Source organism: Ursus arctos, unplaced genomic scaffold (assembly GCF_023065955.2).
Source record: "Ursus arctos isolate Adak ecotype North America unplaced genomic scaffold, UrsArc2.0 scaffold_23, whole genome shotgun sequence".
Lineage (NCBI taxonomy): Eukaryota > Metazoa > Chordata > Mammalia > Carnivora > Ursidae > Ursus > Ursus arctos.
Genome location: NW_026622908.1, coordinates 39,715,958 through 39,737,084, shown reverse-complemented (window position 1 = coordinate 39,737,084; position 21,127 = coordinate 39,715,958). Strand labels below are relative to the sequence as shown.

At 48.4% G+C, this 21,127-nt stretch overlaps 1 protein-coding gene across 2 annotated transcripts; it reads left to right on the top strand.

Annotated features, from left to right (window-relative positions):
- The first annotated feature begins 35 nt into the window (after window positions 1-35).
- STX5 (syntaxin 5) lies at window positions 36-20,202 on the top strand. 2 transcript variants are annotated; one of them, XM_026487693.4, is made up of 11 exons: window positions 36-183; window positions 880-1,123; window positions 2,323-2,393; window positions 2,565-2,620; window positions 2,737-2,807; window positions 6,307-6,423; window positions 6,504-6,560; window positions 6,727-6,808; window positions 7,283-7,389; window positions 7,564-7,685; window positions 19,445-20,202. In XM_026487693.4, the coding sequence occupies exons 2-11, from the start codon at window positions 899-901 to the stop codon at window positions 19,602-19,604; spliced, it is 1,068 nt and encodes a 355-aa protein (XP_026343478.1). In that variant the 5' UTR covers window positions 36-183; window positions 880-898; the 3' UTR covers window positions 19,605-20,202. The 2 variants fall into 2 exon arrangements, with proteins under 2 accessions (XP_026343478.1, XP_026343479.1); XM_026487694.4 differs by having other exon boundaries at window positions 46-183; window positions 1,032-1,123.
- Window positions 20,203-21,127: the final 925 nt, after the last annotated feature.

Below are 21,127 nucleotides of genomic sequence, written 5' to 3'. Positions count from 1 at the left end.
TTGGGTCGCTGTGCTCTAAAAGGCGTGGCACCGCCCTCTCGTCACCGGGGGTGGGGTTACGTGTGGGTGACGTGGCGGCTTCTAGTCTTTGGTCGGATTTCGGCGGCTACAGCGCTCGGGGAGGAGGAGGTGACCACCCGGGAGACTGTGGCAGTGGTGGCGGCGACAGGCGGCAGAGAGGAGGTAGGACTCGTTCTAGGAGGGGTCTGGCCACCGCGTCCACTCCGGGCAGCGGCTTTCCGGGGGCGGCGACGGGAAGGGGGAAGGGAACCTGGGGCGAGCGGGCAAGTCCTGCCGGCCCGGCTCGGGGTGAGAGAATACTTCGCCGTCCAATCAGGAAAGCCCCTGTTGAGAAAGACGTCGGTTTTAGCTAATCAGTGGTTGCAGTCCTCCAGAAGGCGGGACTTGGGTGGGGTGGGACTTCCTGTTTCAAATAAACACCCAGAGATTTTTTTCCCCCCCCTCCGCCCACCGAAGTGTGTCCCCCTCAGGAGGTCCGTCACCGTTTTTCCCTCAGGAGTCGAAGGGATCCGCGGATACGAGAGGGACCGGTTAGGGCCTGAGGCAGTTGCACAGGCCGGGCTGGCGCCTCGGGGCCACGGGACCTGCCTCTGGCCCTGTCCCTGCTTCAGGGCCCCCGGCCCGCGCTCTGGCCGCCGGAGCCAAGTTGCTAGAGTCTGAGGAGCGGGACCGATTGGGCCGGAGAGCGGGGCCCTCCCCGCGGTGGGCCGGCCCCAAGACCTGCGTGTGGTTTTGGGCGCGAAAGTCCGTGCCAAGTGCAGAGGGGGCCCGAGGATTCACTGGTGTGTGTTTGGGGCGGGGGGTGCATTTGTGGGGAAGGAGGCTGCTTGGGGAATGACACTCTCCCCTCCACAACAGTCCGAGGTTATGCGTCTCAATGATCCCGCGGAAACGCTACGGATCTAAGAACACGGATCAGGGTGTCTACCTGGGTCTCTCAAAGACACAGGTCCTCTCCCCTGCAACTGCTGGCAGTAGCAGCAGCGACATCGCCCCTCTGCCCCCCCCAGTGGCCCTGGTCCCTCCCCCTCCCAACACCATGTCCTGCCGGGATCGGACCCAGGAGTTCCTGTCTGCCTGCAAGTCCCTGCAGAGCCGTCAGGTAAGGACCAGGAGTGGGAAAGGCAGGAGTGAGCTTTACCGAAGTCTGGGAGAGGATGTGCTCCAGTACTGTTGATTGACATAATTTGAAGGGTGACCTGATGGAGAACTGATCTGGCTTGGACGGGGCTGTAGGTTCTACTAAGCAACAGAAAAGGGGTGGGTGGGTCAGCTACCTAGAGGCAAGGACCTAGACTGTTTTGTGAGAAATTCCCCCCAGAGGGTAGGGTTGCTACTTTTCGAAGGGATATCTCAGGATGAATGGTGGCTGCAGTATATTTGGTTCGGATAAGGAACAGGTTCTAGAAAGAGCCTTTAGCTGAGAGACAGGCACTTTGAATTCTAGTTCCGGAATAGTCCTTCCAAAGTTTGCTCTGTGGCTACAGGGAAGTTAGTCTAGTTGGGCTTACGGTTTTTCTTGGGAGGTGTGGGGGCATTTTTGTTTTTTTTTAAAGTAGGCTCCATGTCCAGTGTGGGCCCCAGTGCGGGGCTTGAACTCATGACCCTGAGATCAAGACCTGAACTGAGATCAAGAGTCAGAGGCTTAACCAACTGAGCCACCCAGGTGCCCCCCGGGTCTCAGTTTTTATATCTATAAAATGAAAGCAGTTTTTTTGATAAGTAGTTTTTATCAAAATTACTTTGGAGTGCTTTTTTACAAATTAGATTCCCTTGTTTCAGTCCAGACATTCTGAATCAAAGTGAGACCTGAGTGACTGTAATTTTAAATATTTTTACTGCTCAGCTCTTAACATCTGCTTTTTTGTATGGTCTCCAAGAGCTTTCCAGTTATCCTCTTTTATTTCCAGATTGGAGGAATAAAATGGTAATAGTGTCTATCATTTATTTAGTGCTTACAGTGTTTGAGGCATCTAACTAAAATACTTTATGGCTCTTATGTTGTTTAATTTTAGCAACAACAATAGGAGGTGTGTGGATTGTCTTCTTTTTATGCAAGAAGAAACAGAGAGTCAGAATGGTTTAAGTCACTTGCCCCAAACCTCCCAGCTAATAAGTGATGGAGTCAAGATTTGAACCCCGGCTACCCGTGTTCAAATCTGAGCTCTAAATGACAACTACTGATAAAATTAGACCATCTGGTGGAGGTACTAGGGAGAATTTAGTGGATATCTGAGGAGCAGTGAGAGCTGGAAATGGGGAGGGGAAACTAAAGTGTCACCTCTTGATGTTGCATTTCAGAATGGAATCCAGACCAACAAGCCGGCTCTGCGTGCTGTCCGGCAGCGTAGTGAATTTACTCTCATGGCCAAGTAAGTTGAGAGAAGTTAGTAGTGGGGTGCCGCAGTGTCTGGGGAGCAGTAGGCTTGCCTCGGGTGGCCTTGGCTGTGAGGGAGGGCCGCATCGGTTGTGCTGGAGCTAAAGTGGGACTAGGCCCTGTCCTGCCCCTTCCCCGTGGTGCCCTCACTAATGCTCGTTTCCAGGCGCATTGGGAAAGACCTCAGCAACACATTTGCCAAGCTGGAGAAGCTGACAATCTGTGAGTGTTCTTGGGGTCTTTCAGAGATGGGGCAGTGCACCAGAGAGGGCTGAGGAACCGTACTCCCTGAGCCTTGTCTTTGACCTCCCCCGTCGTGGCCTCATTTGTCTCTGCAGTGGCAAAGCGCAAGTCCCTCTTCGATGATAAAGCAGTGGAAATCGAAGAGCTCACTTACATCATCAAACAGGTGAGCTGCTAGCATTCCTGTCAGATCGCTTTGATGAGTTCCCATTGCCATGGAAGTCCAGAGCAAGTTTCTAGACCCAGCCCCAGACGTCTTGCTCATCCGTTGAGTCAGTGGACACATATCAGTCATCAACTGTGTTCAAAGTATTGCAGGGCACTTGCCTCGCAAACTTGAGGCAGGGTTTCCCGCCTTTGGGGCTTACTGTCTACAAGAGGTGTCCGGTCCCACAAACTCATACTCACAGTGAGGAGAAGGCAGGTTGTCTCGACCTTACAAAAAGATGAATGAGACTGTTTGAGGACACTGGGGCAGATTTTATAGGGGGAGTGAAATCTGAACTGGTTTCAAGGCTTGCATAGACGCAGTGGAAGAACATTCCAGACAGAAGAAACAGTGTGTGCAGTGGCCCTGCTTATAAAAGAGAAAGCTGAAGTCTTTGTTCAGATGTTATTTGCTCAGGGAGGCCCACCCTGAACGTACTCTTTAGAACTTTAGTACTTCAGTGCTTGGAACTGTGATCTCCCTTTACCTTGCTCTATTTTCTTGTTACACACTTGATACTTTTTAACATTCTCTGTCATTGACTTACTTATGTTTATTGGTTTTGTTACGTCCCATCTACCTCATGCCCCCACCCCCAAACAAAGAAAAAAAATGTGAGTGCCACAAGAGCAGAGATTTTTTTTTTCTTTCTGGTTGTTCACCGATATATCCCAAATGTCTGTAATAATGTCTGGTGTAGGGGAGCTACTCACTATTTGTTGATTGGATGACTGGACGGCAGGAGATGAGGCTGGGAAGATAGATTGGTGGCTGGTTGTAAAGATCATTGTGGGCCTGGGTAAGGAGCATGGAATCACTGAATGCCATAGGCTGCAAGGATGATAAGAATCTGGATTCTAAGTCTGTCTGAAAGACACCCCCCACCCCCGTATAGCACAATCTGTACAGTTGTGATTCTTTCCTTTCCCAGCACAATGTCATGAGAATAAAACATGAAATTGAATGACCCATAGGGGGAAAAACCAGCCTGGAGCATGGATGGGCAGAGAGGCTAGGGAGGAGGCTCTGCTGCTGTCCAGCATGAAGGTGACTGTGGCAGAGGCCAGGGCAGACATGTTCAGGAGGTGCCGTGCGGGGTGGAAGAGAGAGGATACCATGAACTGCTGGACGCTGTTGTGTAGGCTTTGAAGAACCACTGCCTGGATTCAGACAGACGAGTTCAAATCCCAAGTCCACCGACTGTGGTGTAACATTGGGTAAGCCGCCTAACTACTCTTGAGCTTCAGAGTCACATTATCGAGTGACTTACAGCTGCCTGGTTCTGGGGGATCCAGCACTGAACAAGACAGATGTGGTACCTGCCCTGGTTAATTTCCTTTCTTTCTTTCTTCTTCTTTTTTTTAATTGTTATTTATTTACTTTTTTTTTTTTTTTTTTAAGAGCAAGAGGGAGCGGAGGGGCAGAGAGAGAGAGGGAAAGAGAGAATCTCAAGCAGGCTGCATGCTCATCGTGGAGCCTGATGCAGGACTCAGTCCCGACCCTGAGATCATGACCTGAGCCAAAATCAAGAGTCGGTCGCTCAACCGACTGAGCCACCCAGCCACCCCGGGAATTTCCTATCTGAATGGGTGAACAGACACTAGACAAGTAGATAGAAAAAACAATCTCAGGGTGGTAAATCTATTAAACAAGGGAAGTGAGTTCCTCAGGGTAGGGACTTACTGTAGATGGGGGTGATCTAGGATAGCCTGTGAGACCTGAATGGTGAAGAAAAAGCCAGTCATCCAAAGATCTGGTGGGAGGGCTTTCCAGCAAGTGGGAATAACAAATGGAAAGCCTCTGAAGGGTGGGCCACCTGAGTGCATTTGATAAACACGAAGGAGGACAGTGTGGTTGCGGCATAGCAAGTGAGGAGACCGGGAGGGGACGGGGTCAGGAAAGGGGCAGGGCCAGACCCTAGGGAGTCTGCGTGAGCCAGGTAAGGAATCTGGCTCGTGTTCTAAATACAGTGGAAAGCTCCTGGAAGATTTTAAGCAGACGTGCTCCGTTTCCGGTTCAAAAGCTTGCTCTGTGGTTGCTGTGCCGAGAGCAGATTGTCGCGGGCAGGCTGTAAGAGGAAGGTCCTTTAGAAGGCTCCTGGCGAATGTTGAGAGAAGGTGACAATACGGTCTAGGGTAGTTTGAGTAGAGAAGGAGGTGAGCAGCCTAGTTCAGAGCATTTGTTGGAATCGGCTGGGTTCTCTGTGGACTCCTACTAGTCTCCATGTGGATTAAGGGGAAAGAGAGGAATTGAGGGTGGCTTTCCGGTGTCGGGTCTGAGCAGCTGGTGACTGGTGGTGGCACTTACCAAACTGGAAAAGGAGGGAGAAGGGGCATCAGCTTTTGGCGGGGTATTAGGAGTTGTCTTCTGTGTTAAGTGTAAGGACAAAGAAAGTTGTAAGCTGCTTGGCGTGCCGTGTGGCACACAGTAGACAAATCCATGGCGCTCGGTGCGTGGTAAGCGATCCGTAGAGTGCGGTTGTGTTGTGGCACAGAGGTGGTTTAGGAGGTATGAGTGTGTGACTTAGAAGCTTCTAGCTTGGGCGCCTCGGTGGGAAGTGGTACCGTTTTCTAAGCTAGAGCTCTGGGGGAGATTTTATGGGGAGAAACCGTGGAATGCAGTTTTGGACATGGGGCTCTAAAGAGGCTGCGTCCGCTCCAAAGGGACAGACCAGTCAGCGGTGGGTATCGTCCATGGGTCTCCAGTGGTTGTGGCTGAAATGCTAACTGGGGGGACTATTGGAATTCTAAAAGTTGCCTGATCGAGTTTGTCTTCAGCCTGTTCCTTGAACGTACTTTTCCGGACCTCTTCTCCCCATCCCCTGGGCAAACGTTCTCTGCCATTCCCTGGCCACCTTCTTTGTGTCTCTTGTCTTCCGGGGCCCATGGCAAGCCAGATCGGGAAGCAGGGGACGCCTTGGTCTGGTGTAGAAAGCCTGGCTGTGCTACTTTACCTCATCCTGTGTGCCCTTGGACAAGTCACAACTTTTATTCTTTTGCAATAATGATTTTTGAAGGGAGTTCTGTGTAAGAGGCACTTTGTTGATGCTTCTGGGAAACCACGGAGACTTTGACTCTTCCCTTCTCCTGACTGCTGTACAGGTGCTTTGCTGGTCAGCATGCTCTGGGTGTGAGATTTTGGCCTTCCAAGTAGTTCTGTGGCCATGTGCCTGGCCTCACAGGGTGCAGTTGAGTTGTAGAGTGAGGGAGGTAAACAAGTCTCTTACTTAGAAATGGATGAGACCAGATTTCGCCTCTTCTGGCTCTACTCCCCACGGACTGAGCCAGGGCAAAGTCCAGAGCTTGGAACATTCCAGCAGGCCCTTCTGGTCTGACTTTGAAATACCCTCACCCCTGCTCATAACTTCCACCCTGTCCTCCCTGCCAGAGCTGTCCATGTGGGAGAGACATCAGCCGAGGACCCCCTCGTTAATAGTTTTTCTGTTGGCTCTCCCTAGGACATCAATAGCCTCAACAAACAAATTGCCCAGCTTCAGGATTTCGTGAGGGCCAAGGGCAGCCAGAGCGGCCGGCACCTGCAAACCCATTCCAACACCATTGTGGTCTCCCTGCAGGTGGGACCTGGGGTCAGTGAGGGGGAGGCAGAAGGGAGAAACGTATTGTCTTTAGCCAACTCTCTCTCCTTTTCTTCTAGTCGAAATTGGCCTCGATGTCCAATGACTTCAAATCAGTTTTAGAAGTGAGGACAGAGGTAAGAAGAATCACTCTAGGAGGGTTAGGAATTGGGATAAGGGCCCAAGGGGGAAATGGGGAGGGAACAAGGGTAAGAGCATCATAGGCCGACAGGAGGGTCTGTCTCTCTAACATGTCTGCTTCCCAGAGGCCTCAGGACCTTTGCATTTCTTCCCCAACCCCAGAACCTGAAGCAGCAGAGGAACCGGCGGGACCAGTTCTCCCGGGCCCCTGTGTCAGCCCTGCCCCTGGCCCCCAACCACCTGGGTAAGTCCCCAGCAATGTGGGGAGCCCTGAGGGGTAAGACTCGGTTACTCTGGCTGTGGTGGCATCCTCTAACCCTGTGAGGGCAGGGCTTATGTAGGAGAATGGACAGGCAAGGGAGATGCCAGGATTTCTCTCTCAGAGGTAAGACCGCATTGCTGGCATTTATGATCCACACTTACTCTCTTCCACATTCTCACTGTCGGGGCTGAATTCGGTCATGTGCAGTAGAATGACTGTTTCTAATATTTTTATTATTGGTTCACATTCTCTCATTTAATTTTCACCACCAGCCTCTGAGAAAGCCAGTATTATTATGCTCTATTTAAAGGGGAGGAAACTGAGGCCCAGAGAGGTTAAATGACTTGTCCAGGATCACAAGGCTAGTAAGTGCCAGAGCTGGGATTCAAACCCAGAGCATGTGGGCTTTGAACCTGCTTTCAAGCACTAAGAAGTGCCTTTTCTTTCTTTCCCCAGGGGGCAGTGCTGTGGTTTTGGGGGCAGAATCTCGTGCCTCTGGGGATGTGGCCATTGACATGATGGATTCTCGGACCAGCCAGCAGCTGCAGCTCATTAACGAGCAGGTACCTGGGCTCTGAACTGGGGAAGAGATGCTCCTCTGTCCCCCACCCCGGTGGGGTGCTAGCAAGAGTTCGAAATGTGCCTTGAGTAGAGTGACAAGCTGGGAGGGTCCTAAAGAGGCAGGCCCTCCCTTGAGGAAGCTCCTAGTGTTCACAGGCTCGCTCTCTCCTCTGAAGGATTCCTACATCCAGAGCCGGGCAGACACTATGCAGAACATCGAGTCCACAATTGTCGAGCTGGGCTCCATCTTTCAGCAGTTGGCACACATGGTTAAGGAGCAGGAAGAAACCATTCAGAGGTGAGATTCTCTTTTACCCCAGACAGAAGAGCCTCCTCTTCCCTGTCGGGTGGCATCCTAAAGGTCCCTGGGGGCAGCATGCTGCCCTTTGGAAGAGTAGAGTGAATCCGGCCTACCCACAGGATCCATTCAACAAGTGTTTCTGGAGCACCTGTTCCTTCTCAGGCGCTGTTCTGGGTGCTGGGGATACAGCAAGGAGTAGAACAGTGAAGTCTCTCCAGTGTAGTTGTGGAATTCAGGGGGGTGGGTGAGCACAGCTGTACAAAAGGGTTGGCAAGAAATTTTTAGGTAGTGATAAGGTCTGCGGAAAATTACGGTGGGATGACATGTTAAGAGAGAGGGACTGAGTAGTTCCTGTCCATGGACTCCTACGCTTCTTCCATATTTTGGCTATTGTAGATAATGCTGCAGTGAACCTAGGGGTGCAGATACCTTTCTGAGTTAGTGCTTTCCTTTTCTTTGGATAAATGCCCAGCGGTGGAATTACCGGATCATGTGGTAGTTCTATTTTTAATTGTTTGAGGGACCTCCATACTGTGTCCCAGAGTCACTGTATCAATTTGCATTCCCACTAACAGTACATGGAGGTTCCTTTTCTCCACATCCTCACCAGCACCTGTTTGTCTGTCTTTCTTTTTTTTTCTTTTTTTTTTTTTTAAATTTTATTTATTTATTCAACAGAGATAGAGACAGCCAGCGAGAGAGGGAACACAAGCAGGGGGAGTGGGAGAGGAAGAAGCAGGCTCATAGCGGAAGAGCCTGATGTGGGGCTCGATCCCATAACTCCAGGATCACGCCCTGAGCCGAAGGCAGGCGCTTAACCGCTGTGCCACCCAGGCGCCCCTGTCTTTCTTTCTTTCTTTCTTTCTTTCTTTCTGATGCTCACCATTCTGACAGGTATGAGGTGATATTTCATTGTAGTTTTTTTTTAATAAGTAAGTCAACTTTTTTTTTTTTTTGAGATTTTATTTATTTATTTGACAGAGAGAGAGCACAAGCAGGGGGAGCAGCAGAGGCAGAGGGAGAAGCAGGCTCCCCACTGAGCAGGGAGCCTGACACGGGGCTCGATCCCAGGACCCCGAGACCATGACCTAAGCCAAAAGCAGACGCTTAACCATCTGAGCCAGCCAGGTGTCCCTCATTGTAGTTTCGACTTGTATTTCCCTGATAAGGAGTGGTGTTGAGTATCTTTTCGTGTGCTCCTTGGCCATGTGGATGTCTTCTTTGGAAAGATGGTCTATTCAGACCTTCTGCCCATTTTTTAATTGGAGTGTCTATTTGTTTATTTATCTGCTGTTGGGTTCTATGAGGTTTTGGTATGTTTTGGATATTCGCCCCTTATCAGGTAAATGATGTGCAAACTTTTCTCCTTTTCAGTAGGAGAGAACGTTGGTGGTAGTTTTCTTCTCTGTGCAAAAGCTTTGTAGTTTGATGTACCTGCCGTTTGTTACTTTTGCTTTTGTTGCCCTTGCCTGTGGAGGCAGGTCCAAAAAATATTGCTAAGTGATGTCAAGGAGCTTGCCATCTGTGTTCTCTTCTAGAATTTTTATGGTTTCAGGTCTTACATCAAGTCTTTCATCCATTGTGAGTTAATTTTTGTGTGTGGTGAAAGAAAGCAGCCCAGTTTCATTCCCTACATGTAGTCGTCAGGTTTTCCCAACACCGTTGGTTGACAAGACTGTCTTCCCCATTTATATTCTTTTTTTTTTTTTTTTTAAGATTTTATTTATTTATTCTACAGCAATAGAGACAGCCAGCGAGAGGGGAACACAAGCAGGGGGAGTGGGAGAGGAAGAAGCAGGCTCATAGCGGAGGAGCCTGATGTGGGGCTCGATCCCATAACGCTGGGATCACGCCCTGAGCCGAAGGCAGACGCTTAACCGCTGTGCCATCCAGGCACCCCCCCATTTATATTCTTGCCTCCTTTGTTGTAGATTAATTGATCATATATGCATGGATTTATGTCTAGGCTCTCTCTCCTGTTCCATTGATGTATATGTCTGTATTTGTGCCAGCATCATGCTGTTTTGAAGACTATAGTTTTGTAGTGTAGTTTGAAATCGGAGTGTGATGCCTCCAGCTTTGTCCTTTCTCAAGATTGCTCTGGCTCTTCAGGGTCTTCTGTGAGTCCATAAAATTAGTGTACTTTTTGATAAGGTTGGATTTAGGCTTACCATTTTACTATTTGCTTTCTCTTTTTCCTTTTTTTGTTTCTTTGTTCCTCTTCCGTATCTTCTTTTGAACAACTGAAATTTTTTTCAAAATTCCATCAAAAAATTTTTTGTTGGTATTTTAGCTATGTGTCATTGCCTTTTTTTTTTTTAATGGCTGTTCTAGGGATTACAACATGCATCATTGGCTCCCACAGCTTTCTTCATATAAAATGCAAGAACTTTAGGGGTGCCTGGGTGGCTCAGTCAGTTGGGTGTCTGACTCTTGATTTCAGTTCAGGTCATGATGTCAGGGTCATGAGATCGAGCCCTGTGTCAGGCTCCGCGCTGAGCGTGGAGCCTGCTTGAGATTCTCTGTCTCCCCCTCTTTCTGCCCCCCCCTTGCGTGCACGCACTCTTTTTCTCTCAAAAAATAATAAAATGTAAGAACTGTGCAACTCTGTCATCCAGCCTTTATGCTCTCGTTGTCCTATCTCTTGCCACCTACATACCTTTAAAATCCCATAATCCAGTATTATAGTTCTTGTTTTATAGAAATTAAGAGGAAAAATTATTTTTCATGTTTACTTCTATGTTTACCATTTCCCTTTTTTTCCTTCCAAATTTTTATTTAAAACATATTGATAGTTAACATATAGTGCAATGTTTGTTTCAGGAGTAGAATTCAGTGATTCATCACTTACACCCAGTGCTCATCACAAGTGCCCTCCTTAATACCCATCATCCAGCCCATCCCATGCCCACCTCCCCTCCAGCAATCCTCAGTTTGTCCTCTATGGTTAAGAGGTTAAGAGTCTCTGTGTTTACCATCTCCGGGGCGCTCCGTTCTGTCCTGGATAGCCAGTTTCCATCTGGTATCCCTTCTGTCTTTAACCTGAAGAACTTTCTGTAGCATTTTTTGTAGTGCAGATCTGCTCTTTGTTTGTTTTTTAAGATTTTCTTATTTCCGCCAGTGGGGGGGTGCTCCAGAGCCGGTGTGGGGGCAGAGGGAAAGGAAAGAAGCAGACTCCCTACTGAGTGCAGAACCTGACATGGGACTCGATCCCATGACCCCGGAGAGCATGGCCTGAGCCAAAATTAGGAGTCAGCCGTTTATCCAACTGAGCCGGCCAGGTGCCCCGGATCTGCTGTTTTACTTTCTTTTCTCTGAACTTTTCTTTATTTCACTTTCATTCTCTCTTTCTCTTTTTTGTTCTCTGTGTGTGTGTGTGTGTGTGTGTGTGTGTGTGTGTTTAAAATTTTATTTACTTGAGAGAGAGAGAGAGAGCACAAGTGGTGGAGGGGGGCAGAGGGAGAGGGAAAGCAGACTCCCTGCTAAGCTGGGAGCCTAACACGGGGCTCAGTCCCAGGACCCTGAGATCATGACCTGAGCCGAAGGCAGACGCTGAACCAACTGAGCCACCCAGCTGCATCCCCACCCTTATTTTTTTAAGTAGGCTCTACACCCAACATGGGGCCTGAACTCAAAACCCCTTGATCAAGAGTTGCACATTCTACCAACTGAGCCAGGCAGGCACCCCCACCTTCATTCTTTTTTTTTTTTTTTTTTTAAGATTTTATTTATTTATTTGACAGAGAGAGAGAGACAGCCAGCGAGAGAGGGAACACAGCAGGGGGAGTGGGAGAGGAAGAAGCAGGCTCATAGTGGAGGAGCCTGATGTGGGGCTCGATCCCAGAACGCTGGGATCACGCCCTGAGCCGAAGGCAGACGCTTAACAACTGAGCCACCCAGGCGCCTCCCCACCTTCATTCTTGAAGGATGTTTTCCCTGGATATAGAATTCTGGGTTTACAGTTTTACTCTTTAGACACTTTAAATTTATCACTCTACTGTCTTTTGATCTCTTTCATTCTTAATGAGAAGGCGGTGGTAACTTTAACTGTGTATGTGATGTGTTTTTCTCTGGCTGCTTTTCAGTTGTTGTTGTTTTTGTTTTTTGGGGGGGGGGGTTGTTTGTTTTTTGTCTTTGGTCTTCAGCAGTTTAATTATTATGTTTCCAGATGTCATTTTCTTTGAACTTCTCTTTCTTGGGGTTCTCTAAGCTTTCTTGAATCTGTACATTTATGTCTTTCATAAAGTTGAGGAAACATTTGGCCATTTTACTCAGACTGTGCCTAATTCCTCAGCCTGTTTAAGTGTTCTCAGTTCGGTAAGAGGGAGGGCCAGTAGCGGGACGGCGGGGGGGCGGGGAGAAGATGTGGGAGGGGGAGGAATCCACAGGGCTGCATGTTCCTGCCCACTTGCTCTTAGGCCTTTGAGCAAGGTCTGATCTTGGTTGATCTTTATGTCCCACAGTGCCTAGCAGAGTGCTTTCACCCTAGGTATTGATCATGTGAGACTGGGTGAACACCTGCGTTTGCATAAAGCAGGTTTCCCAGTACCAGCCCATTAAGCAGCCTCACCTACTTAATTGGGCAAGGTAAAGAAAATAGGCCCGTGGCCTCACACTTGGGAGATTCTGATTCCACAGATGTGAGTGGACTGGACCTCCAGGAAATTTCCATTTTGTATAAGCTCATTGTGGGCTCTCATAAGCATCCAAGTTGGAGAACCACTAGTTAACAGGATGTTTGTTTGTTTATTTATTCATCGACGATGGAACCAGCCATTTATAAGGTGCTATGAGTCTAGCCATCTTGGTCCTGGAATCAAGACACTTCAAAAGACTAATTCTTGGGGCGCCTGGGTGGCACAGCGGTTAAGCGTCTGCCTTCGGCTCAGGGCATGATCCCGGCGTTATGGGATCGAGCCCCCCATCAGGCTCCTCCGCTATGAGCCTGCTTCTTCCTCTCCCACTCCCCCTGCTTGTGTTCCCTCTCTCACTGGCTGTGTCTATCTCTGTCAAATAAATAAATAAAATCTTTAAAAAAAAAAAAGATTAATTCTTACCTGGCTCAACTGAGACCTAGGGAATTCCTTACTGGGTTGTTCCATAAACAGTGTAGCTCCTCAGGCTGTGATGTGTTTTCGATGTTAGAATATTATTACAGATTCGGGAAACAGAATTACAAAAGGTAAACAGGGATAATTTTTAACATAATTTTAATAAAAAACAAGTTGCAGAAAGAGATGCAGAATATGGTAAGATTCGTGCAGATATTAAGACATAGCGATGGTGTATACAGTTTATGAATACACATATGTAGTGAATGTGCAAAACTACGTGTGGGAATGATGCGCCCTTCGGATGGGGAGGGAGTGAGTGGACAAAGGTTCTGGTTGGGGGGGCGCCTGGGTGGCACAGCGGTTAAGCGTCTGCCTTCGGCTCAGGGCGTGATCCCGGCGTTCTGGGATCGAGCCCCACATCAGGCTCTTCCGCTATGAGCCTGCTTCTTCCTCTCCCACTCCCCCTGCTTGTGTTCCCTCTCTCGCTGGCTGTCTCTATCTCTGTCGAATAAATAAAATCTTTAAAAAAAAAAAAAAAAAGGTTCTGGTTAGGGCTCTGGCTGTCTGTGAATCCTTTTCTTCTTATTCTGTTAGAAAGGTGAAGTCTTAAGCTAGTATGACAAAATGTTAACATCTGTTTTAGTGCTGAGTCCATGAGAAATCTGGTACATTATTTTCTATCTTTGTAAGTATGTTGCATAATATAACATTTTAAAAATGAAAAAAAGATATTTAGGTTCTTTCTCTATTGCATATGTGTTCTAAATAGTTAACATTAGGGGCGCCTGGGCGGCTCAGTTGGTGAAGCGTCTGCCTTCAGTTCGGGTCATGATCTCAGGGTCCTGGGATCGAGCCCCGTATCAAGCTCCCTGCTCAGCAGTGAGTCTGCTTCTCCCTCTTCCTCTCCCTCTGGGATCTCTCTCGCTCTTGCTCGCTCTCAAATAAACAAAATCTTAAGAAAAAAATAGTTAACATTATATGCATTTGCATGCAACTTTACATTCTAGTCTTCCTTGAAAGAGTGTCTGAAGTATCTTTCAGTGTTAGTATTCATTTGTTCATTGGTTTAGCAAACACTTGTTGCTGCTGTGAGGTATCCTGCTGGATCTGGTTATAGGAAGGTGAAAGACCATTCCGGTCCTTGTGGAGCTCATGTCTAGTAGGAGAGACATACACTGACGCTTACAGTTCAGTATGGTAAGGGCAGGAAGAGAAGGAGGTAAGGGAACTCAGACTCGGTACCTCTCCTGGAAATAAAAGATACCAACCTAAGTCCTGAGGAGGACTGCCAGCCAAAGAAAGGGAAAGGAAAGGCCATTCCACGTGGCGGGGAGAAACAGCTCAGAAATGAAAAAGGGCTTGGGTGGTTTCCAGGAATGCAGAATTATTGCATGTGGCAGGGGGAGTGGTGAGGGAGGAAGCTGGAGAGGCAGGGCCAGATCACAAAGGACCTGTGTGCCGCAGCAAGCCACTCGTTCTCAGGGAGAGAACACAGGGAGAAGTACATGGATGCTGGGTGAGGGGAGTGAGCTTTGTGCTGGACATGCCGACTGCCAGACTCAGTGGGACCTCCAAGTGGCATTTGATGTGTGATCTCAGGCTCAGCAGAGAGGCTAGAGATATCTCAGCTGGGCGAGAGATAAGGACTTGAGGGAGTCAGCGGCCTCCTGGTGAAACCGTGGACCTAGACGAGACCACCCCAAGACAGTTGGTAAAGTGAGAGAAAGGACAGGACAGATCCCCACGGATCCAGGAATAGGGGGAGAACGGAGGATGTCCAGGAGGCTGAGGAGGACGGCTAAGGAAGACGAGAAAAGAAAGCAGTTAGAAATGTGTCCTTAGAAGCTGAGGCAATGGGGATTTTAGGAAGAAAGGAGTGGTGGTTTCTTAGTGCCCCTGAAAAAGGAAGTGTGAGGTAAGGCTCCAGGGTGTTCAGGGGGTGGCAGGGCTGGGATTAACTGGACCAGTGCAGCACCTGCAGTTGAATGGCTCAGAAGCAATTTTATAGGGGATTGAAACACAAAAGGGAAATAACAAAAGAGAGAAAAATTATGGGCAACTATATGTACAAGAAGTTGAGATTTTGAAAGGATGAGATTATTTATTTATTTATTGTATTTATTTATTTTTTAAAGATTTTATTTATTTGAGGGGCGCCTGGGTGGCTCAGTCGTTAAGCGTCTGCCTTCGGCTCAGGGCATGATCCCAGAGTCCTGGGATCGAGCCCCACATCAGGCTCCTCCGCTGGGAGCCTGCTTCTTCCTCTCCCACTCCCCCTGCTTATGTTCCCTCTCTCGCTGGCTGTCTCTCTCTCTCTGTCAAATAAATAAATAAAATCTTAAAAAAAAAAAAAAGAAACCACTAATTTAGTCCAAAGTTCTTCAGTATGTAAATTCCTGGGCCCCATCCTAGACTTTCTGAATATGAGACATGAGAATTTGCATTTTGGGGATGCTCAACAGGTGATTCTTATTTTTTCTAAGATATGAAAACTGCTGATCTGTTACTCCATCATTTCCCTTTGCACTCCAATTTGTAAATTATAAAATTTCTAACTAGAAAAGTTGGGAGGATCGTACAAATGAACACCTATGTTCCTTTCACCCACATTCACCCCCTTAATATTTTCTCACATTTGCTTTCCCTCTTTTTTTTTTTTCTCTGAATCATTTGAAAATGCAAAGATCATGACATTTTTAGACTTCAGCACACACCTGCCCAGAATTGGTATTCTCCTGAACAGCCACGATGCCATTATCATACCTAAGAAAATGCACAGTTCTCTGTCACTACCCCGTGCTTAGTCCATATTGATATTTCCCCAGCTGTTCTACAAAAAAATTGCTTTTAGCTTTTTTTTCTTGAATTTAAGACCCAGGCAGTAGTCGCACGTGGCATTTGATATGTCTCTTTAGTCTGCCTTCTGTTTTGCTTCTCATGACATTGACTGTTCTTCGAAGAGGCCAGTGCCTCTTGTAGAAAGTCCTGCATGTGTGTTTGTCCAGTGTTTCCTCATGATCAGATCTAGGTTATAGATTCTTGGCTAGCTGCAAAGGTGATTGTTATCAGTAGGCGCTTGATGAGGTGATCCCTTTATTGGCGATGCCAGGTTTGGTCACTTGTTTAAGTCATCTGTGGAGTGACGCTTTGAGTCCATGTGAACGTCCAGCTCCTTGGACCCGTGATGGTCCTTGCCTGATTCACTCTTGACTTTGTGTGTGGCCAAGTGGTCGTTTTCTGATTCATCCCTTCAGTAGCTGGCATCCTTCTGTAAAGCAGGAGCCTTCTCTCTTTAAACGTTACTAGGAATAATAGATTTCTTTTTTGTATCCGGTGTACTGTAATCCATTACCATCATTGTGTTTCATTACAGTCAGGTTTCCTAAACCCGGCCATGTGGAGCTCCTTTGTTTTTTTTAAGATTTTATTTGTTTATTTGAGAGAGAAAGAGAGATACCGAGCACAAGCAGAGGGAGCTGAGGCAGAGGGAGAAGCAGGCTTTCTGGAGAAGGAGCCCGATGCGAGACTCATCCCAGGACCTTGGGATCATGCCCTGAGCCGAAAGCAGACGCTTCACTGATGGAGCCACCCAGGTGTCCGAACGTGGAGCTCCTTAAAAGCAGCTTCCGTATCTTCTGAACATGACCCAACTCCTGTCAGTCATCATGAAGCTTTGGGGAAACTTATACTCCAAAAGCTAAAATCCCAGATCGCCTAATCATGGCCAGATAGTCTTTCTAGTCCATGGGCTTACTGTTATCTTCCATTCAACTTACACTCACCTTCTCATGCTCTGGGTTTTCATGCCTCTCCATCAGTCTGGTCATGTAGCCTTGCTGTTCGCTCAAACTCCAGCTCCTTTTTTTTTTTTTAAGATTTATTTATTTGAGAGAGAGAGCTCACACACACGCTTGCAGGGGAGCGGGGGAAGGGCTGAGAAGGGAGGAGAGGGACAAGCAGACTCCAAGCTGAGTGGGGAGCTCGATTCAGGGCTCAGTGTCAGGACCCTGAGATCATGACCTGAGCAGAAGTCAGGAGTTGGGGGCGCCTGGGTGGCACAGCGGTTAAGCGTCTGCCTTCGGCTCAGGGCGTGATCCTGGCATTATGGGATCGAGCCCCACATCAGGCTCCTCTGCTATGAGCCTGCTTCTTCCTCTCCCACTCCCCCTGCTTATGTTCCCTCTCTCACTGGCTGTCTCTGTCTCTGTCAAATAAATAAATAAAATCTTTAAAAAAAAAAAAAAAAGTCAGGAGTTGGACACTTAACCGACTGTGCCACTAGGCACCCTGAGACTCCTGCTTTTTTTTTTTTAAGATTTTATTTATTTTAGTTTTTATATATTTTTTAAATTTATTTATTTGAGAGAGAGAGCGAGCACGAGCAGGGGAGAGGCTGAGGGAGAGAGAAAGGGAGAAGCAGACTCTCCACTGAGCAGGGAGCCCGATTCGTGGGCTCGATCCCAGGACCCTGAAATCATGACCTGAGCCAAAGGCAGATGCTTAACCAGCTGAGCCACCCAGGCGCCCCGAGCCTCCAGCTTCTTAATGCTTGACTCCTTCCCTCTGTAGTTTTGCTCTCTCTCCATAAGACATTCCTTCATCCTCCTCACCATGCTTTTTCCCTGTTTTCTTCAGCATTCTCCTTTCCAAACCACATTTTCTGCCCCCTCCCATTTCTGTCTTCTGCTCCCCCTACTGTCTCTGAGTGTCCCATGGATCCCTAACCCCCCCCCCCCGAGTTCCCTCTCGTTAGTTCTCATTCATGGACTCTCATTTAAAATCTTTTCTGTGCCAGACTGCATTTACTGTGTATCCGTGTTTGTTAAGCAAAGCCATTCATGATTGCCTAGATGAGCTTTCTTGGATATGAAATGACAGGTGCACCCACACTGAGAAATGAGCTTACAGCCCAAAGGTAGGAAACCTGATAGTTTAGTTAGCCACTCTGACACAAAGAGGGAATCACGTACAGTCCAGGCTCCTGTATTTGAAATCTTTTTTAAGTTTATTTACTTATTTAAGTAATCTCTATACCTAACGTGGGGCTTGAACTCATGACCCCGAGATCAAGAGTCACATGCTTTTCCTTTTTTTTTTTTTAAGATTTTATTTATTTATTTGACAGAGATAGAGACAGCCAGCGAGAGAGGGAACACAAGCAGGGGGAGTGGGAGAGGAAGAAGCAGACTCATAGCGGAGGAGCCTGATGTGGGCCTCGATCCCAGAGCGCCGGGATCACGCCCTGAGCCGAAGGCAGACGCCTAACGACTGCGCCCCCCAGGTGCCCCCCTTTTTTTTTTTTAAGATTTATTTATTTGGCGCACCTGGGTGGCTCAGTTGGTTAAGCGTCGGACTTTTGGTTTCAGCTCAGGTCATGGTCTCATGTTATAAGATCAAACCCTGCGTTGGGCTCTACACTCGGCGGGCAGTCTGCTTCAGATTCTCTCTCTCCCTTCCCCCACCTCCGCCCCTGCCATCTCTCTAAAATAAATAAATAAAATCTTTAAAAATTTTTATTTATTCATGAGAAAGAGTCTCAGCAGACACCCCACCGAGTGTGGAACATGACCCAGGGCTTGACCCCAGGTCCTAGAGATCATGACCTGAACCATATGCTCTTCTGACTGAGCTAGACAGGCACCCCTGGGCTCCTGTATTTGGACAGAGAGTAGTTCACAGGCCTCATGACTACCTTCTGAGGACTTGGGGCTTGCAGCCACTGGCCCAGGCTTTCCTTTCCTGTTCCAGCTGAATTACCAGGCTCCAGCTTTTCTGTCCTCAACAGCTCGTCGTGGTCTCTGCTCCCAGGGCCTCCTTTTGCAAAGGCCATGGTTTGTATTGGGTTTTCAGGATTGCGTATGCAGGGTGGCCAGGAAATGTTTTATTTTCCTCACAAGTTTGTCAAGAAATGGCTCTTCCTCTGAGGACTTCTCTGTAGCCTGGAGAGACTTTCTCCTAATTGTAGGGCTTTTCTTTTCTTTTTAAAGATTTTATTTATTTGACAGAGAGAGACAGCCAGCAAAAGAGGGAACACAAGCAGGGGGAGTGGGAGAGGAAGAAGCAGGCTCCTAGCGGAGGAGCCTGATGCGGGGCTCGATCCCAGAACGCCAGGATCACGCCCTGAGCCGAAGGCAGATGCTTAACAACTGAGCCACCCATGCTCCCCTGTAGGGCTTTTCTTATCTCCTGACTTCCTGTCCACATCATTAAGTTTTTCTTCCCGTCTCACTCAGAATCAGGATTTCCTGACTATAACGGTCTGTGAGCATTTTCTCCCATATTATAAATGCAATATTATTTATTAGACAAAAATCAATAAATACGAGCAAAACTTTATAATAGCTAACATTTTGGGCACTCGTTTGAGGTCGACAGCAACCGGAGATGCAGGGTTGGGGTTCTGCTCATTTTCCCTCCTTTGCAGTTGAAGAAAATGAGTCTGGAGGTTAAATGACTGGCTCAGAATCACAAGCTAATAAGTTGCAGAGCTGATCTTCAAACCAGAGCCAAGACTTATTTGTTACCCTTCCAGACCTTTTTCTATACACAAGCATATATACACAAAAATGGGATCATATTGTATGTAAATACTTTTTACTCCTGCGTGTCGTGACCGTCTTTCCATGTTGGTAAATCTACTTCAACAGCATTCTTTTTAATCCAGTGTCCTCCTGTCTCCTCTCCTTTCGGCCCTATCCCCAGGATCGACGAGAACGTGCTGGGAGCCCAGCTGGATGTTGATGCCGCCCATTCAGAGATCCTCAAGTACTTCCAGTCGGTCACTTCGAACCGGTGGCTCATGGTCAAAATCTTCCTCATCCTCATTGTCTTCTTCATCATCTTTGTGGTCTTCCTTGCCTGAACCCTCTCCACTCTGAGGCACTCCGTGGGGGTTTGGAACCCCTTTGGGAGGGCAGGTGGCCAGTGCTGTCACTGAGCCTAGGCAGGGTGCTTGGGAGAAAGGCCCTGTTTCCCTGGAACTGCTGAGAATGGCCACTGCCCCTGACCCCTGACCCTTTGCCTCTGGCCACCCTGTCCTCCCCTCACCACCCTGAGGCCCTCGAAACACACACGGTTCTGGATTTGTACTCTGCTGTGAAGTGGCTGGACAGGAGCAGAGGCCAACTGGGGGGCCGGTGGGGGAGGTTGTCTCTACTAGGTAGGAGATTTTTAGAAACTCCCCAGCCTCTTCCAAAGGAAACTCTGGCAGCAAGGGGAGATGAAGCCCTTCCCCACCTTCCTGAGAGTGAGGAGAGGAAGTGAAACTGCCCCCTGGGACCAACTTTCCCATCTGGGTTAGAATTTGACCTCTTTCTTCTTCCTCTCTCCACTGTGTGAGGCAGGGGGCTGTGAGCCCCTCGGCTGCCTGCACAACCCCAACTTTGGCTGCCGGTGACTCTCAGTCTGCCAAATGCGCTGCAGCCTATTTTCTCCCAATTACAGCAAGACTGTCAGCCTCACTAGCCATGTCGTCATTTCTGGGTGGGAGCGTCGAAGGGCCTTCACAGCCAGTGGAGTGAGCACACTGCCCAGTACCAGAACTGAAAGGCTGGGCTGATGGCTCTCAGGGCCGAGCTCTGGGCCCTGTGCACACAGCTACCTCTGGGCAGGGAACACCCAGGTGCAGCAGCACTTCATTAGCCTGGAAACTTCACTGCAAATGGGGTTAGCACGACCCCAGGATGGGTCCCTAATTGGTGGCAACTTCCAGGATCATCAGCAGTATTTGTACCTGTTTCAGCTGCATGCTCCAACCAGCTGGTCCCCACTTTTCCTTGAGTTGGATGACACAGGAGCTCTGCCTGCTGCCAGGAGTGAAAGGTGAAGAACTTGTTCCCAGCTCCAGCTGAGGCTCTGGGTCCCCTCCAAGCCCCTCACCAAATCCAAGCCAGTCACAGGAGGAGGAGAAACCTGCCTGAACACCCACCCTCCAGGGAGGTTAATACACTTCTGGCTGCAACCACATCATTCTGAGGTTACTGGGGTCCCCCACATCTCACACCCCCAAAGGAAGTTCAAGCTACAGAGAGAACAATCACCATACTCTGAGAGCTGACCCTAAAACTTTGGGCGGGGGGGAAGCGGAGGTGGGGGAGAGAGTCTAGGAGAACTTTAGTCTTTTCTAGCCCGGGGAATTTGACTGTTTCCTCTCTCCCTGGCCTCTGCTCAGCAGGTGGTCTTGCTTGCGTCTTCTCCGCCCAACCGACACGAGCTGTAGTTCTAGCACAGGACCTCAGCGGTGGGTGGGGAGGTTGTGAAGACAATTGTTTGCCAAAGCTGGGAAAATGGTCTGTCATTTGACTTGGGAACACTTGGGAGGATGCATAGATCGGAAATTCATTTATTTCACAAGTGTTTGTTGAGTTATTGGTATACGCCAGGCAG

Coding starts and splice junctions, on each gene's coding strand:
- STX5 (XM_026487693.4), top strand. CDS start 899: ATGATCCCGCGGAAACGCTACGGATCTAAGAACACGGATCAGGGTGTC. Junction 2,621..2,736: donor GCTGGAGAAGCTGACAATCT/GTGAGTGTTCTT, acceptor TTGTCTCTGCAG/TGGCAAAGCGCAAGTCCCTC. Junction 7,686..19,444: donor CAGGAAGAAACCATTCAGAG/GTGAGATTCTCT, acceptor CCCTATCCCCAG/GATCGACGAGAACGTGCTGG.